This window comes from Macaca thibetana, chromosome 6 (genome assembly GCF_024542745.1).
Source record: "Macaca thibetana thibetana isolate TM-01 chromosome 6, ASM2454274v1, whole genome shotgun sequence".
In the NCBI taxonomy this organism is placed as follows: Eukaryota; Metazoa; Chordata; class Mammalia; order Primates; family Cercopithecidae; genus Macaca; species Macaca thibetana.
The window spans coordinates 41,466,759-41,488,051 of record NC_065583.1 but is presented as its reverse complement, the minus strand read 5'-3'; the positions used below and the strand labels follow the sequence as shown (position 1 = coordinate 41,488,051).

General features: G+C 48.8%; 2 protein-coding genes across 5 annotated transcripts in view; one reads left to right on the top strand and one right to left on the bottom strand.

Moving 5' to 3' along the window:
• The window catches only part of CYSTM1 (cysteine rich transmembrane module containing 1), a 440,735-nt gene extending 434,482 nt beyond the window's left edge, over nt 1–6,253 (top strand). For both annotated transcript variants that reach the window (XM_050795098.1, XM_050795097.1), the window contains one exon: nt 5,781–6,253. In XM_050795098.1, coding sequence (XP_050651055.1) covers nt 5,781–5,887 — 107 coding nt within the window. In that variant the 3' untranslated portion in view covers nt 5,888–6,253. The remainder of the gene's footprint in view (nt 1–5,780) is intronic.
• A 1,205-nt stretch (nt 6,254–7,458) lies between these two features.
• The window catches only part of PFDN1 (prefoldin subunit 1), a 381,910-nt gene continuing 368,075 nt past the window's right edge, over nt 7,459–21,293 (bottom strand). For all 3 annotated transcript variants that reach the window (XM_050795100.1, XM_050795102.1, XM_050795101.1), the window contains exon 5: nt 7,459–8,456. In XM_050795100.1, coding sequence (XP_050651057.1) covers nt 8,373–8,456 — 84 coding nt within the window. In that variant the 3' untranslated portion in view covers nt 7,459–8,372. The remainder of the gene's footprint in view (nt 8,457–21,293) is intronic.

The following is a 21,293-nucleotide window of genomic DNA, read 5'->3' as shown; positions in this document are numbered from 1 at the left end:
AGTCCTGGCATCTGAGTAGTTCTCCATTGTTTCAGTATCTACGGTCAACCCTGTCCTAGTGGCGCTAGCAGCTGTTGCCCAAGGATGAGACCACAGGGGGTGCTGGCAGTGCAGCCTTGTCAGGCTGGCCCAGCTTGTCCAGATCTACTAGATGGTTTTTGTTGTTTATCCAAAAATTGTGTTATTAGGTCTACTGTTCACAGGACTGACTGGGAGTAAATGAGATGACTCATTCACCTGGGGTCCCTTAGGCTTCATCAGCTTCTGGGAGGGCTTGGTCTTGGCCCTGGGATAGCTGCTTGGTTTTGTCCAGGGGCAGCCTCCCTCCCAGGATGCCACTTCAGGATAGTGGCAAATGTACTTCTGAAGACCTACAAGAAAGGACTCATCCACAGCTCGGTGAACCCTCACCCTTTCCAGACCAATCCATGTAAACACCCACACCTGTCCAGAGAGCAATGGCAGCCTGAATGCTTATTGGGTTGGGCTGCAGTAAGCTGAGGCACAGGTTGGTGGGTGAGTTGGTTGGCCAGCTCCCAGTCTGCTTCACCTTGGAGTGGGTATCTTGGGACTCAGCTTCACAGAAAAGCCAGGCCAGAGCTGAAGCTTCAGGAAAAGGAGGCAGGAGGAGTAGGGTAGGAAGAGAGGCTTGGGAGGCCCAGGGAAGGCTCTGAGCTTAGGAGGCAAAGGCAGCTGCTGTTGTGGAGCCTGGGCCAAGGCTGTGCTGATTCTGTCAGCTCCATATCCACCTCCCTTTAGAAGAAGGGGAAAGTGGAAGAGGTTCCTAATCCTATCTTACCCTTCAAAGAATCCGATGAAAACTACAGACCCTTGATTGCCTCTACCCAGATATTCCCTGGAAGGACAGAAGCTGGGCTGGTCCCTCTGCTGTTCCTGCTCATCCTTCATCCTATCACTCTCCCACTCAGCACATGGACCTGGTGCTCACTGGCCTTGAACAGAGGCACAGTGGCATTGCCTTTAGGACATTTTGTTCTTATCAGTGTAGCCTCTTTGCGCTGGGTAGTAAACTATGCCACTGCACTTGCACATCCAAGGAAAGCTGAACTGAAGCCATAGCAAGTTGAATCCTCTCTCTCTCTTCTCCCCCCTGCAGGAGCCATCTCATGGCTGTCTTGAGGTTTTTACTTATTTGGAAAATGCTTAAAGATTTCCCCCTCCCTTCCTACCTCTGCATCTGAGTAGTAAAAGGGCTATTGTGGATCCTCTGGAACCTCCCAGAAGGCTGGTTGGCCTCCTTCTGTCAGTCTAGATGCCCAATGTGGGGCAAGGGTAGTTGAGCAGACTACAGGTCCTCCTGCCACTGGCAAAGCCATCATATCCCCTGGTGGCACTTCTTGGAAGGTGCGGTGTCTGTAGTTGTCTTAGCAGTTGAGGGCCAGCCCTGTGTGCCCATCACTGGTCTGGACCGTAAGGGGCCATGGTGCTGCTTCCTCACTCCTGGAGCAAGAAGGCTGCGGGCATCAGAACCCTCTGGGAGGCTCCGGTCTTTCTGTTTGCCTTTCCTGCCTAGCTCTCTTTGGTTGGGACTGGTACAGACACTTGCAAAAACAAGAAGGACCTAATAAGGCTCAATTACCATGTTAAGGCACTCGATTAATCATTTACAAAGTCCAAGCCGTGCAGGTGAAGGTTTCAGGTGCCAGAATGGGGCTGACTGAGAATTGGAGCCTTCACCTGAGAAGGCCTGTACTCACATTTCCTGCAGGTCATCCCTGCCCTGATCTCTGTGGGAACTGGAGCCCCATTTGCCCATTGCCTATCCAGGACCAGGTTTCTGAGTAGCCCATGTGAATGTCACCTCTGGGGCTGTACAATACAGTAGTCCTAGATCCTGGGACCAAGGGAACTACTGGTTGGTGTGTCTGGTGGCCAAGGTTGCAGTGGGCACTGGTGGCCCTGGAGAAGACCCCAGAGCTTGGTGGACAGGCCTGGCATCGGTCATCTATCTTTTCTGCTTCCAGCTTGAAGGCAAGAAGGTGGGAGGTGCCCCTGCCAGAAGCTGCTCAACTCTTCCCAAAGCTGCTGTGCACCTGAGACCCAGGGCTTCCTGGGCCTTTCTGACCTAGCCTGGGCTCCTAGGCCACATCTGTGTGCTCACGCACCTCTCCCTGCACGTTCCCCGCCCCACACTGTGTTTGCATCCATGTGGCAAAGCTTTGGGTGCCTGCCCCTCTGCAGGCCCCACATCAGACTGGGGCTTAGAATACTGAGGGTTGGTTCAAAGGGCTGACTGCAGGCAAGAGACGCAAGCCAGTGTAGGGTCCCCTGGATCTGACCCCCACGCCACCTGTAGTCCCCTGGGAATAGTCCCTTCTTCCCTGGGGCCGGTTGAATAGGGTGGTCTGAGACACTAGATAGCGAATGGGGAATGAGCCTTTTGGCGCTGATGCTGATGGAAGGAAAACAATCCTTAAGACCCTGCCCCTGTTAGGAGCTGGAACCCAGCCCCGGTCCCTAGACTGGCCACAGGGGGGCACTCGATCTCCAAGAAGCAGCTCAATCTGAGCAGCCACAGCGGGCACCAGAACCTCTTCCCAGGTTGAGCACTGACTGCTACCAACGCGCCTGGAAATGTGGTGCCTGTTACCATCCCAGCCCCGACATTGCTCTTTTGACCCCTCTCCCTTTTATCCTTCTTTTTAAAAAGGTTTATGTTTTTAAATAGCATTCCATTTACAGAAGTTGAGAGAAGAGTTGCCAAGATGATAGTTTCTGTAAACGGTTTAACATCTTATGTAACCATAGTTCTGCCCGCTTTTTGTCTTCTGCTTGGCTGTAGAGGAGGCAGTTGCCAGGATGGCCCATCTCTGGGTGTGGAACACCTGGGTTGGGGCCACCTCTGCCACAGCTCCTGCTGGGTGACTTGCACTGCCAGCTAAGCCTTAGTGCACAGGGGGCCCTGAGCTTCAAGTACTGAGTGGCCCAGGACCCAGGCAGCATGGGGTGCCAACCAGGATAGTGCACAAGTTCTCAGGCAGAGTCCCCCACTGGGAAGCGGGGAGTGACAGGGGTGGTAGCAGAGCAGAAGGCCAGGAACAGTGAGGCTGTCGGGTGGGTGGGGATCCTGGGGCAGAGACTAGGCTGTGCAGCTCAGTGCACCCTCTGGAGATGCAGTACCCTGGACCCTGCATCTAGAAGATGCAGTTGTAAAATTTCTGGACCCCACCGCAGGTGCTCTGAAGAACTGTGAGGCCTACCTTAGGGGTTTCTCCTCCGCTAGTCATCCCCGCTTTGGGCGACTGAAGCAAGGAAAACGCAGGTCACTCCCACCTCCAGACCCGCACTACTTCCCATTGCCCATCCTCCCAACAGCCCAGGAGCAGAGATTCTGTCCTCAGCTAAAGGTGAAAAGGTCCTAAGGCTTTTGGGAAACTTGGTGCTCCAGGAAATAAGTGTCTCGGATTTCTAAGGTATGTGTGGGCACTCAACGCCCCTGTCGTGGCTGTCACAGCCCTCTGGTTTGAAGTCCTCCGTTTTGTTGCTGCTGTTTCTAACCTCTGTCAGCACTGCCTGGGAGTAACGAGTTCAAAGTCCCTAGTTCCCCATGTTTCCAAGTATGTTATGTGAAAGCCCTGGCAAGGACGAACCTGATTAAACTGGAGGAAAAAGGTGGAGCAAGCAAGACTAGGACATTTTTGTTTCCCCAGCTAAGCTGCCTGAGGTTCAGGGACTCGGACAGGTGAGAAAGGCATGACCACCACCTCAGCCCTGTCCCTGGAGGCTGGGGAGAAGGGGAAGCAGTGAGGAGACTGACTGATGTCCTGATGCCCACGCCCCATACGGCGGTCATGAAGACTGAATGGCCCCATGTCCAGAAAGCCCTCAGCACAGGGCCTGGCACTTGTGAATACCTCAATAAATGGTAACTTAAGAGAGCCTGTGGGGCCCCTCCCACTGCAGCCAGCCTCCAGCTGAGTTTCTGGCCTGAAGCCCAGGGACGGCCTGCACATGAATCAAGCAGGCTATTTCTAGAGCTGGCAGGGGGCTTTCTGTCCCAGGGGCAGGCAAGCCAATCCTGTGACAGGGAGAGCACAGGGAAGGGGTTATTCAAGTGGATTTGCACCATTGTGTTCCAGTTTCCCTGTCCAGAGCTGCCCATGCAGGATCCTGGGGTGGGCAGGCCATCCAGGCAGATGGAAGGGGCACTCTACCTGGGGCTTTCCTGCTGCAGTGACCCCAGGGCCTGGGGTGACCAGGCTTTAGTGGGTGGGGTAGGCTCTGACTGGATGTGAGAGAGGACTTTGTTGTAGCCCAGTCACCTCTGTTCTCTTTCTGATCCCTTTTCTATCCCAGTTGGGCCTGAGCAAGCCTGGCTTGCCAGAGGCTTTAGAGCCATAAAGGCCTGGGTTCAGATCCTGCCCTTGCCTCTGCCTCATTGCGTGTGCTTGAACGAGAGACCTAACCTCTCTAAGCCTCGAATTCCTTGCCTGTGAAGTGCGAGTGATGGTAGTATCTACCTCAAAGTTGCTGTGAAGACGAAATCAGGTACTTGACCTTAGGAGGACTCGGAATAAATGAGCCATTCATCCTGTCCCTCTGAGCAGCTTTCCTGGTGAAGAGCAGCTAGACCCAGACCTGTGCTGCTGAGTGGGGCCAAATGAAAGTAGACTGGGATTAAACCTGTGCCACAGAAGAAGGAAAAGGAACATGTCCGTGCAGAGGGCAGCTGATACAATGGGAGGACCTGGAAAATCTCCCTACCAACCCACTCAGCGTGCTCTGTAACAGCGATGACACCAGGCTCCAGGGAGAGGTGCTGCCAAGAGAGGGGTCTGAAAACAGATACAAAACAAGAAAACTGAAAGAAAACCCCCAAAGAACTGGTTTAATTGATAAGATTCATGCATTCCTGAATTTTGGAAAAGTGAAATGCTTACTGCTTATGAATTTGATGACAGTGGTGGTTTTGAGATTTTAAGTGGCCAGAGATGGACTAGCAGCCATTTAAAATATGTTCTTACGGGAAGAGAAGCTAATGCCGCAAATCAGCTGACAAGTAGTGGGTAGTTGGGGTCCTTCTTGACCTATGGATTTGTTTAGCACTCAGATCTCTTGATAGACCACTTAGCCATGACAGGGCTCAAGTTTCCAACTTCATTTGGAGGAAAAGTGAGCATGTTAGGCTCAGGAACACCACACAGGCTCCAGCCACCCACCCACTCAGCCAGGTTTTCATCCCTGCCTTCTTTCATCGTTTATGTCAAGGTATAGAGGTTGGGGGCACATTCTGAAATTGTATATTGCCCAGGAATGAAAAACCAGGGCTCTTGGTAATTCTTTGAGTGTTTAAAGCCCTTTTAAAAGGAGATTTTAATTCCCTTTATAATTCTTCGAGTGTTTAAAGCCCCCTTTTAAAAGATTTTAATTCCCTTTCCTCTGTTACTCTTGGGCGATGGGTCAGCTGTATCTCAAGAAATGACCCCCAGTTCCCCTGCTGGGGGACGACATGCTACCTGGTTTACAAAGTAGGGTTGGCCAACTCTGGTTGCCTTGGCATGCGGCCATTCTGCAAGTTCTCTAGTACTTGTCCCTGTGAGGGTGAGGGCGTCCTGGGTCTGGAGTGGCAGGAGGGAGAAAGCAGCTGAGCTGAGTCACCCTCCTTCCATTCATCAGCAGCAATGGCAGGAGCACGGTTTCGCCAGTCTGCTCAATAGCTTCCCCCTGCTGTAGCCTTCCTGTGGTCCTGGGAGGCTAACTTTGCAGGGCCTGGGGTTTGCACCGGTCCATTCTCACCCCCTTCCCTTGTCTCCCTCCAGTGTATGTGGTAGAAGACCAAAGAAGAGATGAGCTGGGACCATCCACCTGCCTCACAGCCTGCTGGACTGCTCTCTGTTGCTGCTGTCTCTGGGACATGCTCACCTGACCAGCCCAGCCGTCCTGTCATGCCAGCTCTGCCGCCACCTCTGATAGGTGTGCCTGCCCCCGTCTCTGATTGCCGTAACAAGTGACTAGCTTTGCACAGACACCTCTACCTTCAGCACTATGGGATTCTAGATTAGTGGGGGTTGCTACTGTTTAATTCAGTGACTTGATCTTTTTAATGTCCAAAATCCATTTCTTATTGATCTTTAAAGATGTGCTAAATGATTTTTTTGGCCAAAGGCTTAGTTGTGAAAAATATTTATAATTTTTAAATTATACATTCAAGGTAGTGGCCAAATGTAACACACCATGGAATGATTTCTCTGCTAACAGCCTGTATGTTTCAATAAATTTGTCCAAAGCTCAACTGTCTTTCTAAATGATTCCAGGTCTAAGCTAAGCTACCTGGACTCTGTTACCATATCTAACTACTCATCTGCTCGCTAAGGCTTATAAAATGTGGTTATCTCAGCTGGTGGCCACCATCCAATATATGACCAGCAGCCAATCTACCTTTTTATTCTGGTGGTGATGCAAACAGTGTGGGTGCTACAAGGAAGGCCAGTTCTGAGGCCAGGTGTCCTCCAGCTGGGTCATAGGCTCTTAGCCAAGCTACTCTCCCCCTAGTCCCACTCAGAGATAGGCTGAGAGAGGAATGTTTGCAACCACAACTTGCACCTACCTTTACCCAGACCCTAGGAAAGGGCCTTTTGGTAACCAGGGGCTGCCCCTGGAGTAGCTTCCAGGCCTGTTCTCTGGAAACCCAGGAACCTACAGTTACATGGGGCCAGACAAGAGGTTTGAGGTTTTCCTATTTTTTTTTAAGGTGGAGTTTTGCTCTTGTTGCCCAGGCTGGTGTGCAATGGCGTGATCTCGGCTCCCCACAACCTCCCCTCCTGGGTTCAAGCGATTCTCCTGCCTCAGTCTCCTGAGTAGCTAGGATTACAGGCATGCACCACCAGGCCCAGCTAATTTTGTATTTTTAGTAGAGACAGGGTTTCTCCATGTTGGTCAAACTGGTTGGGAACTCCCAACCTCAGTTGATCTGCCCGCCTCGGCCTACCAAAGTGCTGGGATTACAGGCGTGAGCCACCGCACCCAGCCGGCCAAGGTTTTTCCCTTCTGGCTGTCCCCTCCCACCCCTCTCCCCAATTAGTCAGCCGTGCCACTCATCTCATCTTTGGCCACAGGGTGGCGCCGGGCTGCCACAGCAGCAAGTCCGATTTTCCTCCATCAGCTGGCCCGCCCTGGCCCAGCCAGCTGCAGCTGACAGCTCCCTGTTGACTCTGCCTTCCCTCCGAAGCAGTGGATGTGCTGATGTTTACCAGTGCTCTCTTTAAGAAAAAAGAAAAAAAACCCAGCCATGTTTTGTAGCATGTCCTATGTCTTATTTCTGTGGTGTACATGTTCCCACCATGCCATGGCTGATTTCAAGTTACCAATGTGATGTCACTGACTGGAGCTGGGCCAACCTCACAGATCACACTCATTGGAGCTGGGCCAACAGAGCCAACCTCACAGATCACAGCCAGTGCACAGATAGAGCACAGGTCGTGGTCAAATGTAGTAATATAATTAGGGATGCATTTTGAATATTTATTGTCCTTGTTTTTAACATAATTTGCAATTTACATAATTATAGTGGCTGTGTTTAACAACTGGCTTGCAACAAAATTCTTCAAAATTGAATAACTGGCCCATCTGGGCTGGGATGAACCAGCTAGAGCACACCATTGCCCCTCAGCCTCCAGGAGGCCTCAGGATTACGGCGTCCATCTTATGATATTGGCCAAAAGGAGACAGTCTTGGAGGTGCTGCTGACTGTTGAACTTCCTTTTGGAATGTATGGGAGAAGGCAGGGAAAGGAATCTTTAGGCAGACTGCCATCCAGGGACTGCTATTCTGTTTACTGAGATTCAGTTGTGAACGTCTGTTCTTTCTTCCTCTTCTGACTACTACATGCAGGCCCGGAAGCTGAGGGGTTAGTCAAAGGTACAGGAAGGGAAAAGAGAAGAGGGCAAGAGCCCATCCCCCAAGAAAGGAAGGGCTCCGATGCAGAGGGAGCAGGAGCTAAGGTGGAGATGGCCACTGCCTCTCTCACCCTCTGTTCCATCCCTCTGCTGAAGAAAAGCAGGCTTAGCAGAGTGGGACGGACGCTTTTTATTGGTCTGGCTGGCATGCCTAGTGGAAAACCCAGGCAGAGCTTCCTATCTTGCCCTGGCTCCCATCTTCCCTCTCCTGGGAGTTCATCACACACCCCGAGAGGGAAGAGTGTCCTGGGCAGAGGTGGCAGGCAAAGCCAGGGTAAAAACTCCAGGGCTTGGAAGCAAATGGGGCTCAGGGTGGCGCAGAAAATGTGACGTTGCTAGGTCATCCAGATAAAGTGTCCATCGGGGCAGAAGAGAAGCTGAAGTTTCCCTGCAGAGACTCCTCTGCCCCCACCAGGAATGGGAGGGGCAGGAGGAAGAGCTTCCCCGAGAGGCTCCCTACTGGGCCCTTCGTGCCATCAGCATCTCCCGGATGTTGTCCTCAGCTTCCTTAACGCTCCGCTCCAGGTAGGACTTTTTCTGCTGCAATATGAGAGACAAAGGTTAGGACCAGAGTGAATGGGCCAGGCTGGAAGACGCAGCTTTGATGTCCAATGGTTATGGCTTTTCCTTTGTGACGGGTGACTTCCAGGAGCATACTGTGAGCCAGGTACACACACCTGCCCACAGTGCTCTCCCCACCTCCGAACCATGGGTGATCATGGGCAGGCAACAGGGAGAAGATGGCTTTGGTACAGGAAGCAAAAGCGCTCTGTGGAAGATAGGCAGTAGCACTCTTCCCCTAGAAGGAAGCAGACTCTAAAAACAGGCATCTCGGTACACGAAGTTATCCCAGACAGACAAAGACCAGGAAATTCCAGGACAAAGCTCCTGTCCGTAACAGACTATCTCCTCTCAAGGTTTTCCATGGCCTGGGCCAGGCGTCTGTAGCCACTGCAGCTATAAAATGGACGGTGCATGCTCTGCCCTGTCCAGCAGGAATATGGGCTGCTGTGAGGGCTGTGGGGCTGTCTCGCATTGCACTGCGGGGGTGAGTCAGGAGGCAATCTGCTTTTCTAATGAGACTGCTGCCTGCCAGGAATCCAGGACACTGACACACTGAGGTAAGCAGACCTTTTGGAGGCTTACCTTCTACCCCATCTGGGTCCTAAATTAAAAATCATGGCTTAGACAAAGAACTTTCACTACTTTCAGGAGCCAGGATTACAAAGATTAGTCAAAGGAAATGATGTCTGTACATTATTTGCCCTGTGCTCACCCCAGAAGTATGGTGGTTTTACCACTGGTCCTTGCCCTGAGGACATAGTTGTGGCTGTATTCCCAGTTAACAGACATGAAATGAAGCCTCTCTTTTTGAGGAGTATTATTCATGTCCTAAAGGAATACTCAAAATTATCACCTCCCAGGGCACATGTGACTGAGCCACACTGGAACCAGTAATGCAGTCACCGGGCAGCCCAGGCCCTTCTCTCACCTCAACCCCCTTCACCCAAGCACCTGTTGATTCTGTTCCACCCACTAAAGTGCCCACAGGACTCAGGGAAGCATGGATAGGTTACGGCAGAGGACAGGTGAGCTCTCTGTCCAATTAGTTAGTTGTTTGTTTGTATGTTTTATTTATTTTTGAGACAAGGTCTCAGCTCAGAGTGCAATGGTGCGATCACGACTCACTGTAGCCTCTACCTCCCACCTCAGCCCAAGTAGCTGGGACTCTAGGTACACTGGGACCGTAGGTGTGCACCACCACGCCTGGCTTTTTTTTTTTTTTTTTTTGGTAGAAATGAGAAACTTAAATTTTTTATTTTTGTATTGCCCAGGCTGATCTCAAACTCCTGGACCCAAGCGATCCTCCCTCCTCAGTCTCCCAAAGTGCTGGCATTACAGGCGTGAGTCACCACGCCTAGCTATTTACTAAATGATACATACAGAGGCTTCTTCCTACAGAAGCCAAATGTGGCATACACAAATCTTTATCAGTTCTTCCGTGAACCTCTGATTCCTGTCTGTCCTCTCCTTGCTTCAAATTTCCTTAAGGCTAGAAAGAACCCTCTTTACTTATCTCCCATCTGTCTAAGTTGCACACAATTCCTTGCGACACAACAGGAGCTCCATAAAAACTCATGGTGACCAGACACAGTGGCTCACGCCTATAATCTCAGCACTTTGGGAGGCCAAGGCAGGCAGATCACCTGAGGCCAGGAGTTTGAGACCAGTTTGGCCAACATGGCAAAACCCTGTCTCTACAAAACATTAGACGGGTGTGGTGATGGGCACCCGTAATCCCAGTTACTCGGGGGCTGAGGCAGGAAAATCACTTGAACCCGGGAGGCAGAGACTGCAGTGAGCCAAGACCGTGCCATCGCACTCCAGCCTGGGCAACAAGAGCAAAACTCCAACTCATGGTGACCGTGATAACAATTCAATTCAATGCCTGCAAATGTATACGGTTGCTAAGGAATTTTAATTACACTGCTAAGCCAAATACAGTCCTATCACTGTGATATCAGAGTGGGAACTTAAACTTCCTTTGATAAACAACTCTTTTTGAGACAGAATCTCACACTGTTGCCCAGGCTGGAGTGCAATGGCGCCATCTCGGCTCACTGCAACCTCCGCCTCCCAGGTTCACATGATTCTCCTGCCTCAGCCTCCCAAGTAGCTGGGATTACAGGCACACACCACCACGGCAGCTAATTTTTTGTATTTTTAGTAGAGATGGGGTTTCACTATGTTAGCCAAGCTGGTCTCAAACTCCTGACCTCGTGATCTGCCTGCCTCGGCCTCCCAAAGTGTTGGGATTACAGGCGTGAGCCACCGTGCCACGCCAATAAACAACTCTTAGACTTTAACTATGGCTGAAAAAAAGGCAAATACTAGTAAGCCCTGACACACACTAAAGAATGTATGTGCACTGGGTGTCACACAGAGGGGAGCAACAGCTCAGTGCCATACACCACCTGGGCACCCTGTGGACCCTATGTGAATGCGGGGAAAGGTAAGTGGAATAAGCCTGCTTCTCCCCCTACAAAAGTCAGCCAGGGCCCAGGGACTCTGGTCTGTTGCATTCAGTCTCTGCCAACTTGCTGAAAACCATACACTTGGAACATAAGCAAGAGCTCTTCTGCCCTCCCACCCAGGCTCCCCAGCCAAACTCAGGCTGTACCTCTCAGCTTTAAAAATTCCTTCTTCTGTAAAATTTCTGTCTTCTAACACTTTCATGAATTTTACCACTGCATATCCTAAAGTCTTCAAGTTTCCAAACAATGATGCAAATTAACGTATCTATCTATATTTTTGCTTTGTTTCTAGAGATGGGGTCATGTTGCCCAGGCTGGCCTCAAACTCCTGGGCTCAAGCAATCCTCTTGCCTTAGAGGCATGTGCCGCGGTGCTGCCTTCATCTTTAAATTTTTAATTAGTTTAAATAAATGTAATAGACATGTCTTTAAAAAAATATATATCCCTAACATAGTGGACCTTTCTAACTGTATTTCAATAATTCCTGTCTCAGTCCCCAAGCATATTTAAGCCCAGAAAGACTCTCATCATAGTCAAACCCAGAACAAGGCACCTGTTGTGGGTTGAACTGAATTTGACAAAAAGAGATGCTGAAGTTCTAATCTCTGGTAATTTGGAAAGACGATCTTTGCAGATGTAACTAAATTAAGATGAGATCATATTACATTAGGGTGGGCCCTGAATCCAGTCATTAGCGTCCAAACAAGGCGCTGTGAAGACAGGGACACACGCAGAGGGAGAACCCTGTGCTGACCAAGGTGGGGACGGGGTAACGCAACTACCAGCAAAGGAATGCCAGGCACTGTGGGCAGCCACCAGAAGCTGGAAGACGTGAGGGCGGACTCTCCCCTCGACCCTTCAGAGGAAGCGTGCCCTGCAGCCCCTCGCATTTGTTGGGCTCCTGGCCTTCAGGACTGTGAGCGAATACATTTCTGTTGTTTGAAGCCACCAATTCGTGGCAAGTAGAAAACCAACACAATACCTGAAATGAGGGATGCCCCCACACGTCAGTTCTACCATAATTATTTGGGGATAAGTATGACCCTAGCTTATAAAGTTTTAAGGGCAGTTACCCAGGCCTCTGCAATTCAGTGTGGTCAGAGGCATGGCAGGATTGGTCCTGTGAGTACAGAAGAACCTTGGGAGGCCTCTGTCTCCAGGGGTGTCTTAGTCTGTTTGTGTTGCTCTAAAAGAATACCTGAGGCTGGGTAATTTATGAAGAAAAGAGGTTTATTTGGCCCACAGTTCTGCGGGCTATACAAGCATGGTGCAGCATCTGCTTCTGGGGAGGGTTTCTGGCTGCCTGCACTCGTGGTGGAAGGCGAAGGGGAGCCGCCTGTGCAGAAATCATGTGGCCAGAGAGGAAACGAGAGAGAGGAGGTGCCAGGCTCTTTTCAACAGCCAGTCACTGAAGAAACTAAGCATAAGAACTCACTCACTCCCATGAGAATGGCACCAAGCCATACACAAGAAACCTGCCCCCACAATCCAAACATCTCCCACCAGGCCCCACCTTCAACACTGGGGATCAAATTTTTTGCAGGGAGGTCTGGGGGTACCAAATTTCAATAAGAGACCTGCCAGGGGACAAACAAACCCTATGCACAACACAGCAGGGGCATCTTTCATTTCCAGTGTGGTGCTGTGCCCTTGGGTACGGGTACAAACCCCATTTAAAGGGCTCTGCCCTCATGACCTCCTCACCTCCCAAATGGCCACACCTCCTAACACCATCACCTCAGGAGTTAGGATTTCAACAAAGACTTTAGGGAGAAACAACTCCTCACACCATAGTACTTTTCAGCTTCCAAGAAGCCGTGCTAAGTCTCCGACCTCATCTCCAACAACTCTTCCCCGTCACTCTTTCAGCTCCAGCCACACGGGCTTCCCGTGCTGCTCCTCCAATCCACCAGGTATGTTCCTGCCTGGCCTTTGCCCTTTGCTATGCTCTCCATGTAGAAGTTCTCTTCACCAGATATTCACATTACTCATCCCCTCACTTCCTTCAGGCCTTTCTCAAATGTCACCTTATATGCGAGGCCTTCTTGAGTACATGCTGCCCAATACTCCCTATTCTCCTCACTTTGACTCTTCTCCAGATCTCTTTCCACCACAGGAAGCAGAAACTGTCTGGCTTCCCTATGAGAAGGAAAAGTCCACAAGGGCAGGACTTCGTTCTGTCACCTGATACAGTCCTGCTGTCTAGAAGAATGGCTGGTACATAAAAGGAACTCGATGCTTGTTGAATAAAGTGCTTTAGTGTGGGAAATGAAGCCTTACTGATGTACACACACTTTTCGGTTTTCCCTTCCAACCTGAATAATCAAGAAACACCCACCAGAGGAAGCAAAGGCAGAAACTGACCATTTTCCTTCAAGGTGGTTTTTGGCTTTCGGCATTGCCCTATCACCCCTGCCCCTGGATATACACAGATTTAAAACTCCAACCTATCACTACAAACAATGTCAAGTATTTGAGATAATGAATATGTTAACTAGCTTGATTTAATTATTCTACATTATATTTATTTTTATTTATTTTTCTGAAACAGGGTCTTGCTCTGTTGCCCAAAGTAGAGTGCAATGGCACAGTCTAGGCTCACTGCAAACTCCACCTCCTGGGTTTAAGCAATTCTCCCATCTCAGCCTCCCAAGTAGCTTAGGATTACAGTTGAGCACCACACGCCCAGCTAATTTTTGTATCTTTAGTAGAGACGGGGTTTCACCATGTTGGCCAGGCTGGTCTTGAACTCCTGGCCTCAAATGATTCGTCTGCCTCAGCCTCCCAAAGTGCTGGGATTACAGGTGTGAAATACTGCACCCAGCCCATATTATATTTATAAATCATAATACTTTTACCTCATAAATTTATACAATTACAAATTATTAATTTATAATAAAATAAATAAATAATAAAATTCAAATGTCACAGATCCCAATGAGGGCTTTGGATCTGGCCTTGCTTCCACAAACAGAACAGGCCCTAACAGGCCTTTATGCTTTATCAGGTCAACTTGCAAAACTAAAAAACAAACCACCCCAATTTCCCATGTCCTGGACTCTGAAATCCTTGAGGAACTGCTCTATCTGATGTCAGCCTCAGGGCTGCTAGGAGCGACATTTGAAAACCACACTTACTACCAGCAGTCCTGGGAGGGCATCTGCTGTCCTCACTGCAGCATCCTTCTGTCTTGCCGAGCAACTTCCCTCAGAATGCTTTCACCAGTAAAGTCTCTAGTGGCATCAAACCACAAAGCTCTGGGTGCAGCGACATTCTTGTGGGCCCTTGTCGTGATGACAAACTCTGAGATTTCCTGTGGGGCTCAGCACGGCCAGGGAAATGACATTGTTGGAGTTATTGCTCATCGGCCTGAGGTTCTTTTTTCCAGGAGTCAGACTGAGGGGCTGGTGTTTCATTCTCATCCTCTTACCAAGGAAAGAGGCTCCAGTCCCTAGAACTTTTCTGACATGACACAATCTCTCAAATAGACTCCTGAGGTAATGCATCTTGTGACGCTATCACTATAGACTTTTTTCTTTTCTTAGGAACTTTGTCTCCAGCTCTCCTTCTCTAAATTATTATTATTATTTTTTTCTTTCTTTCCTGTTTGTCCTGCCTTGGGGTATAGAAAAGGGTTTTCTCCTCTCTGTTCCTCTATTTTCCCATTTGTAAGATGAGGATTTGGGCAATACCAGGGCGATCCTCCACCCCCACCCCACTCCCATTTTTACTTTAGCCACACGACACTTTCTTCAAATGAACTCTTGCCTTAAAGACTAAACAAACAAAACAGGTTAAAATAGAGCTCAGAGAGAGGGGAGATATACCATGGATGTGTATGGATATGTACTTTTGTCTCAATAAAAATAGCCCTGCTGGCTTATCTCCTGCCCTCCAATCCAGGCTTTGGAGGCAATAGACAAGGCTGACTTAGGTTCCCTTCTGCTCCTGATCTTCCGTGAGAGCTGAGCCCTCAGAGACCCTCTGCTGGGAGTCACGGTTTCTGACCCTGAGTGTGACCTGCCTTGGTCACATACTTCTTCCTTAAGTAAAATTCGCAGCTTCCAGCTCCTGGAGACCACCGCCGACTTCAAGCTCTACTATTAATCAAAAAAACGGAAGGCAATGGCCATCTTTTTGCTGTCTCTACCATGACTTCCAAATTAAAAACCCAAAGCCTCACTAATTCACGTGTTCGCTCATTAGCAGATCTGTAAAATGGTCAGAGGGTACCAGCTGCCCACAATATGGTATGTTTGGCAAGAGGCCAAGAACTCACTGAGGGCTGAAGAGGCATGTCTTGATGGGGGACAAGGGAAGGCAGGGAAACAAGACAAAAACAGAAAAAAGGCAATGAGAGGACACAATCAGAGAAGTCAGGATGGAAAAAGGGACAGCTTGGGCACAGCTGGAGCAGGTAGGGGCCGGGCAGAGCCCTGAGGGCACATGTGCCCTGAGCCACCAGCCTGGATGGGTGAGGAGCGCCAACAGAGGCAGGCAAAATCCGACACCTGAGAGACAGGTCTAAGCAGTCCATGGACACGCCCACTTGTAAACTCATCTGGGTGCATCCATTTCACCAGAGGACACAGCTAGGTGATATGGTTACCACTGAGCTACACCGCTGGGAGACAAAGAAAGATAAAGCAATCTTAGGCATGGAGCAGGAGAACAAAGAGAAATCTCGGAAAGAGTTACTGTCCCTGCATCTTCTAGACACTACTTTAGAAATATCCTTCAGAAAAACAAAGAAAGAAAAGAAAAGAAAAGAAAAAGGGAAAGGAAAGGAAATGAAAGGAAAGGAAAGGAAGAAAAGAAAGAAAGCTGAGACAGAAAGAGGGAATGAAAAGAAAAGAAAAAAGAAAAGAAAAACCCCTTCAGAGATCTTTCTGCTGAAGGACAGGGAAAAAAGACGTACTTCAGCTAAGCGCTGACGTGTTTTCCTCCCAGGTGTGCTTTTACCTGCCGACAGACTGACACTGCTACCATATGGGGTCAGACTCCCAAACCCCACCTATGATCACATGCTGGCTAGCACCCCCAATTCAGTCTGCCAAGACGAACCCCTACACCACTCAAGCACTTTACAGCAGATATACACGAGGGGAAAAAATTCTTCTTCAAACAACAGTGTTTAGCCACTCGGTCCCCCTGAGGTTTAGGTGAGTTCTACCTACTGCTGCCCTCCCTAACACATCAGCTTCATGTGAGTCCCAGAGAAAGCCCAGCCTACCGGATAACCTGGGAAAGACCAGATACAAAGCTCAGAGTGAAGCACAGAGCCAGGAGCAGCAACTGTCCCAGTGCATATGGTGCTGATCAAGCCTCAGCCAAAGAATCACTACCATCTGCAGGCACCAGGTGTAAAAGGGATGACAACAAGCCAGCAAATCATGTCAAGCGATGGGGTCAAGCAATGGGGTCAAGCGATGGGCAGCTGAAGTAGGTGGTTCAGAGAAGATTAAGGGAAGAAGGAATCTATCACTACCTTAACTATCGAAAGCAATGGCTCTCCAAGTGCAGTCCTCTCCCAGCAGCGTCGGGATCACCTGCGAACTTATTAGAGGTGCATATTCTTATGCCCCAACCCAGACCCACTGAACCAGAAACCCTGGGGATGGAGTCTGGCAATCTGTGTTTTCACAAGCCCTCCCAGGCAGCTGTGACGCACACTGAAGTTTGAGACACAAACTTTTTGTTCTAAATCAGGAGTCAGCAAACTTTTTCTATAAAGGGCCAGATAATAAATATTTTAGGCTTTCACTGTGGGGTTATCTCTGTTACAACTACTCAGCTCTGCCATTGTAGCACAAAAGCAGTCAGACAATGTGTAAACAAATGGGTGTGGTGCAGATGAATGGGCACAGCTATGTTTCGAAAGCACAGAAACAGGCAGTGAACTGGACGGGGCAGGCGGTGGTTTGCCAGTGTCTGTTCCTTAAAAAGATGGAGCTTTAAAGGGTAGGACTGAGTCCAGCAATTAGAGATTTTTAACTTTCACTGAAAGCTGCCTAATAAAAGCCTGCATTTCCATCTGTCCATCCTTCCATCCATTCATTCAGCTCACTGCCAAATCATTTCCCCTCCTTCATCCTTCACAAACCCTGGTCCTTGAAGCTCACGGCATCATGCTTAACCACCGGACTGCCCCCTCCTTGTTGCTGCAATGTTCCAGAATCCTGGGCACTATCCCTCATCATCAGTGGCTCCCTGTCTCTCCACCACTGCAGTACCATTCAAGGTGACTTCAAAAGAATGTAGATGACTCACCCAATAGCACAGGCTCCTCTCTTTACAAATTTATGGTTACCCCACCTCAGTCACCCAGTCCATGGTCATGCCCTAGGTCTTGTCAACCTCTGAAGTGTCCATTTCACCACCACTACCTCATATTCTTCCAGATCACTTCTGATACTCTCGCTCCAGCATTTCTTCAACCTTGTCATGCAACAAGTTGTTCGTTATCCATTATGCTTCCATGGGCTTTTCCCTTCCTACCCAGCTTTGCTTACATAGTCCATCATTTATATTTATTCTCCTTATAAATACCCTTTCACCTATGTCCCTCTCTCCCTCTCTTGCACTTACCTGGGAAAATGCCAACCCAGATTAAATTCAACCATCTACCTACTCCATGCCTCACCTGAGTGGCTGAATGTTCCTGGAGGAAAATGGTAAATTGTGCTAAATGGTCTCACTTTAAATTCAGGGCCATGAATCCCAAATGGGCACTATGAAAATTCTATTAAACTTCCTTTATATGTTCATTGTCTGCTCTCCAAAATAACTATTTCATGCTTTGTCTTGGCTCCTCAAATCTCCTATGCTCCCTCCTCTCCTCAGCTGAGAAAATAAATCTGAGGAGAACTCCATCTTCCTGCTACCAAATCTACTAATCGACCTACACCTGTATGTATAGTCTCTTCTTTCTCTGTTAAAATTGATAGCATGCCTGTACTGCGTTTTTGTTTTTGTTTTTTTTTTTTTTTTGAGATGGAGTCTCGCTCTGTCGCCCAGGCTGGAGTGCAGTGGCCGGATCTCAGCTCACTGCAAGCTCCGCCTCCCGGGTTCCCGCCATTCTCCTGCCTCAGCCTCCCGAGTAGCTGGGACCACAGGCGCCGCCACCTCGCCCGGCTAATTTTTTGTGTTTTTAGTAGAGACGGGGTTTCGCCGTGTTAGCCAGGATGGTCTCGATCTCCTGACCTTGTGATCCGCCCGTCTCGGCCTCCCAAAGTGCTGGGATTACAGGCTTGAGCCACCGCGCCCGGCCTATACTGCGTTTTTAAAGGAATCAAAATACAACCCTGCACTTTGTAAGGCTGAGGTGGGAGGATCACTTGAGGGAAGGAGTTTGAGACCAGCTGGCCCTTGGGCTGTAATTTACGGAACCCTGGCCGAGAATATCACCCACCTATTGGCGAGACCCTATCTATATAGCGAGACCCATCTCTACAAAAATAAAAAAAAATCAGCTGGGCATGGTGGTGCATGTCTGTAGCCCTAGCTACTCAGAAGGCTAAGGCAGAAGGATCACTTGAGTCCAGGAGGATGAGACTGCAGTGAGCCGTGATCACGCCACTGCACTCGAGCCTAGATGACAGAGCAAGGCCCTGTCTCAAAACAAAACAAAAACACACCACCCTTCCACTTAGACAATGATTTCATCCCCACATACCTTCTCAGAAACTTCACTCTTACTGTTAACCTTCCTTTCTTCTTAATCTTCTATTTCTTTCTCTGCAAGATCCTTCTTGGTGAGGCAAATCATTAAAAAACCCTTTCTTTACCTCTCAGTCCTCTGTAAGTACTGCCTCTTTTCTACAAAACTTCTTGAATCAGTTTTTTGAGGCAGCTGCCTCCCCTGCCTTCCCTCCTATCTGCTCCTCAGACCTCTCCAAGCACACTTCTGCCTCCTCTAATGAACTGGCTATGATTCAAGTCCAGTGATCTCTATGGGTGCTTCTCTGTCATCTTACTCAACCTCTCAACAGTGTTCAACACACTTCTTGGAACACTTTCTCCCTCTAGCTTTCATGACACCACACTTCTATTCTCCTCCGACATAACTGGCTACTCTTTCTAAGTTCTCCTTTGCTGACTACCCCTCCTCTGCTCAGCTTCCGAATGCTGCATTTCACAAGAAGCTGTCCTGGAACTCCTCCTCTTCTACCCATCTGCACTACCTCTTAGAAACTCTCATTTCAGCCAGGTGCGGTGGCTCACGCCTGTAATCCCAACACTGTGGGAGGCTGAGGCGGGTGAATCACCTGAGGTCAGGAGTTCGAGACCAGCATGGCCAACACGGAGAAACCCCGTCTCTACTAAAAATACAAAAATTAGCCAGGTGTGGTGGCACATGCCTGTAGTCCCAGCTACTCGGGAGGCAGAGGCATGAGAATTGCTTGAACCCAGGAGGCTGATGTTGCAGTGAGCTGAGATCAGGCCACTGTATTCCAGCGGTGGGTGGAATACAGCAAGACTCCATCTCAAAAAACAACAACAACAAAAAAAACCCAATACTCTCATCTCATAGCTTTAAACATTATATGACTCCAAATCTGTATCTCCAATGCTATCTCCCCTTAATACCAGATTTAACATATCCAATTATTTATAAAACATATCCTCTTGGATGTCAAACTCAGACTTTAACCTGTTTAAAACAAACACAAGTGATTTACAGTCACCCCCACCCCTCCCTGACTTCCCCATCTCAGTGAATGGCACTCGACCCAACTGCTCAACGTAAAAAACAAAAAGGCCACAAAAAAAAAAAAAAAGAGAGCTGTTTTTCAAGAATGACCCTACACGGCACATCCCTGATTTTTTTCTTTTCCTCAAACCCCACACCTTCCATCCAATCCATCAGCAAATCTTATTAGCTTACTTCCAAATACATTCCCAATCTCTACTCTTCCTTCTATCTAGCGCCACTGCCCCTATCCTAGTCCAAGCCTCCATCATCTTGGACTAGGAGGTGTGTCGTGGACACTCTCCTAGTGTCACCTGGAGGTGTCTCGTGGACACTCTCATACCGAATCAAGTTAGCCTCTGCTCAAAAAGCCTCTAATGGGCCAGGCATGGTGGCTCACGCCTGTAATCTCTGCACTTTAGAAGGTTGAGACAGGTGGATCACCTGAGATCAGGAGTTTGAGACCAGCCTGGCCAACGTGATGAAACTCCATGTCTACTAAAAATAAAAAAAACTAGCTGGGCATGGTGGCACATGCCTGTAATCCCAGCTACTCAGGAGGCTGAGGCAGGAGAATCACTTGAGCCTGGGAGGTGGAGGTTGCAGTGAGCCGAGATCACACCACTGCACTCCAACCTGGGCAACAAGAGCAAAACTCCATCTCAAAAAAAAAAAAAAAAAAAAAAAAAAAAAAAAGAAAAAAAAAAGCCTCTAATGGTTTCACCTCACACTTAGAAAACAAGCCAGACTCTTTAACTGAGGCAATCAGGCTCCACATGGCATCCCTCCTGCCAACCCCTCCACTTCGTTACTACTCTGTCCCCCCTTTCACTTGCTTAAACAGCTCCAGCAGACTTATTTCTGTCTTAAGACAGGAATATCTCTCTGTGTAATATTTCTCTGTGACCTCCAACTGGAATGTTTTTCCTTGAGGTACTTTTATGTGGCTGTCTGCTTCTTTTCATTCACATCTTAGCTGAAATTTCACTTTTTCAGAAAGCCCTTCCCCAATTATTCACTAAAGGAGGTCTCCAGTAACTCTCTAAAACATCACCCTTACTACATGATGGTTTCTTGTTTATTTCTTTATTGTCTGTATCTCACCATAAGCTCCAGAGTAGGCATCATGTCTGATTTGATAAATGCTATAACCCTAGCACCAAGAACTGGCACATAATTCATCTAACAAACACGTATTGGGCACTCAGCACTCCAAAGAGCACCAACAGTAGAGCAGCGAACAAAGTACACACTGATCCCTGGAGATTATACTGTTGCAGGCCACACAGACATTGAGCTACCACTGTAACAAGGGATCTGAGGGAAAGCACGGTCTTCGATAGAGGAAACATCTGATGGAATCAAGGAACTCACAGAGGGACTCGAGAACTCAGCTCTGAAGGATGAGCAAGAATTAACAAGAGGAGAGGTGAGAGTGGGGAGAGAATAATTCCAGATAAATGGAGCATGGCAAGTTGGGAGAACTGAATGTCAACCACGGAGACTGAAGCACAGAGAGAGAAAGGATGAGAATACAGAGATGAGGCTGGTGAGGCTGAGTCGGATCATGTGGGGTCTTAAACCATATTCAAGCTTTGGAATTTATCTTGAAGGCAATGGAACACCACTGGGTTAGCAAAAGTCAAATTT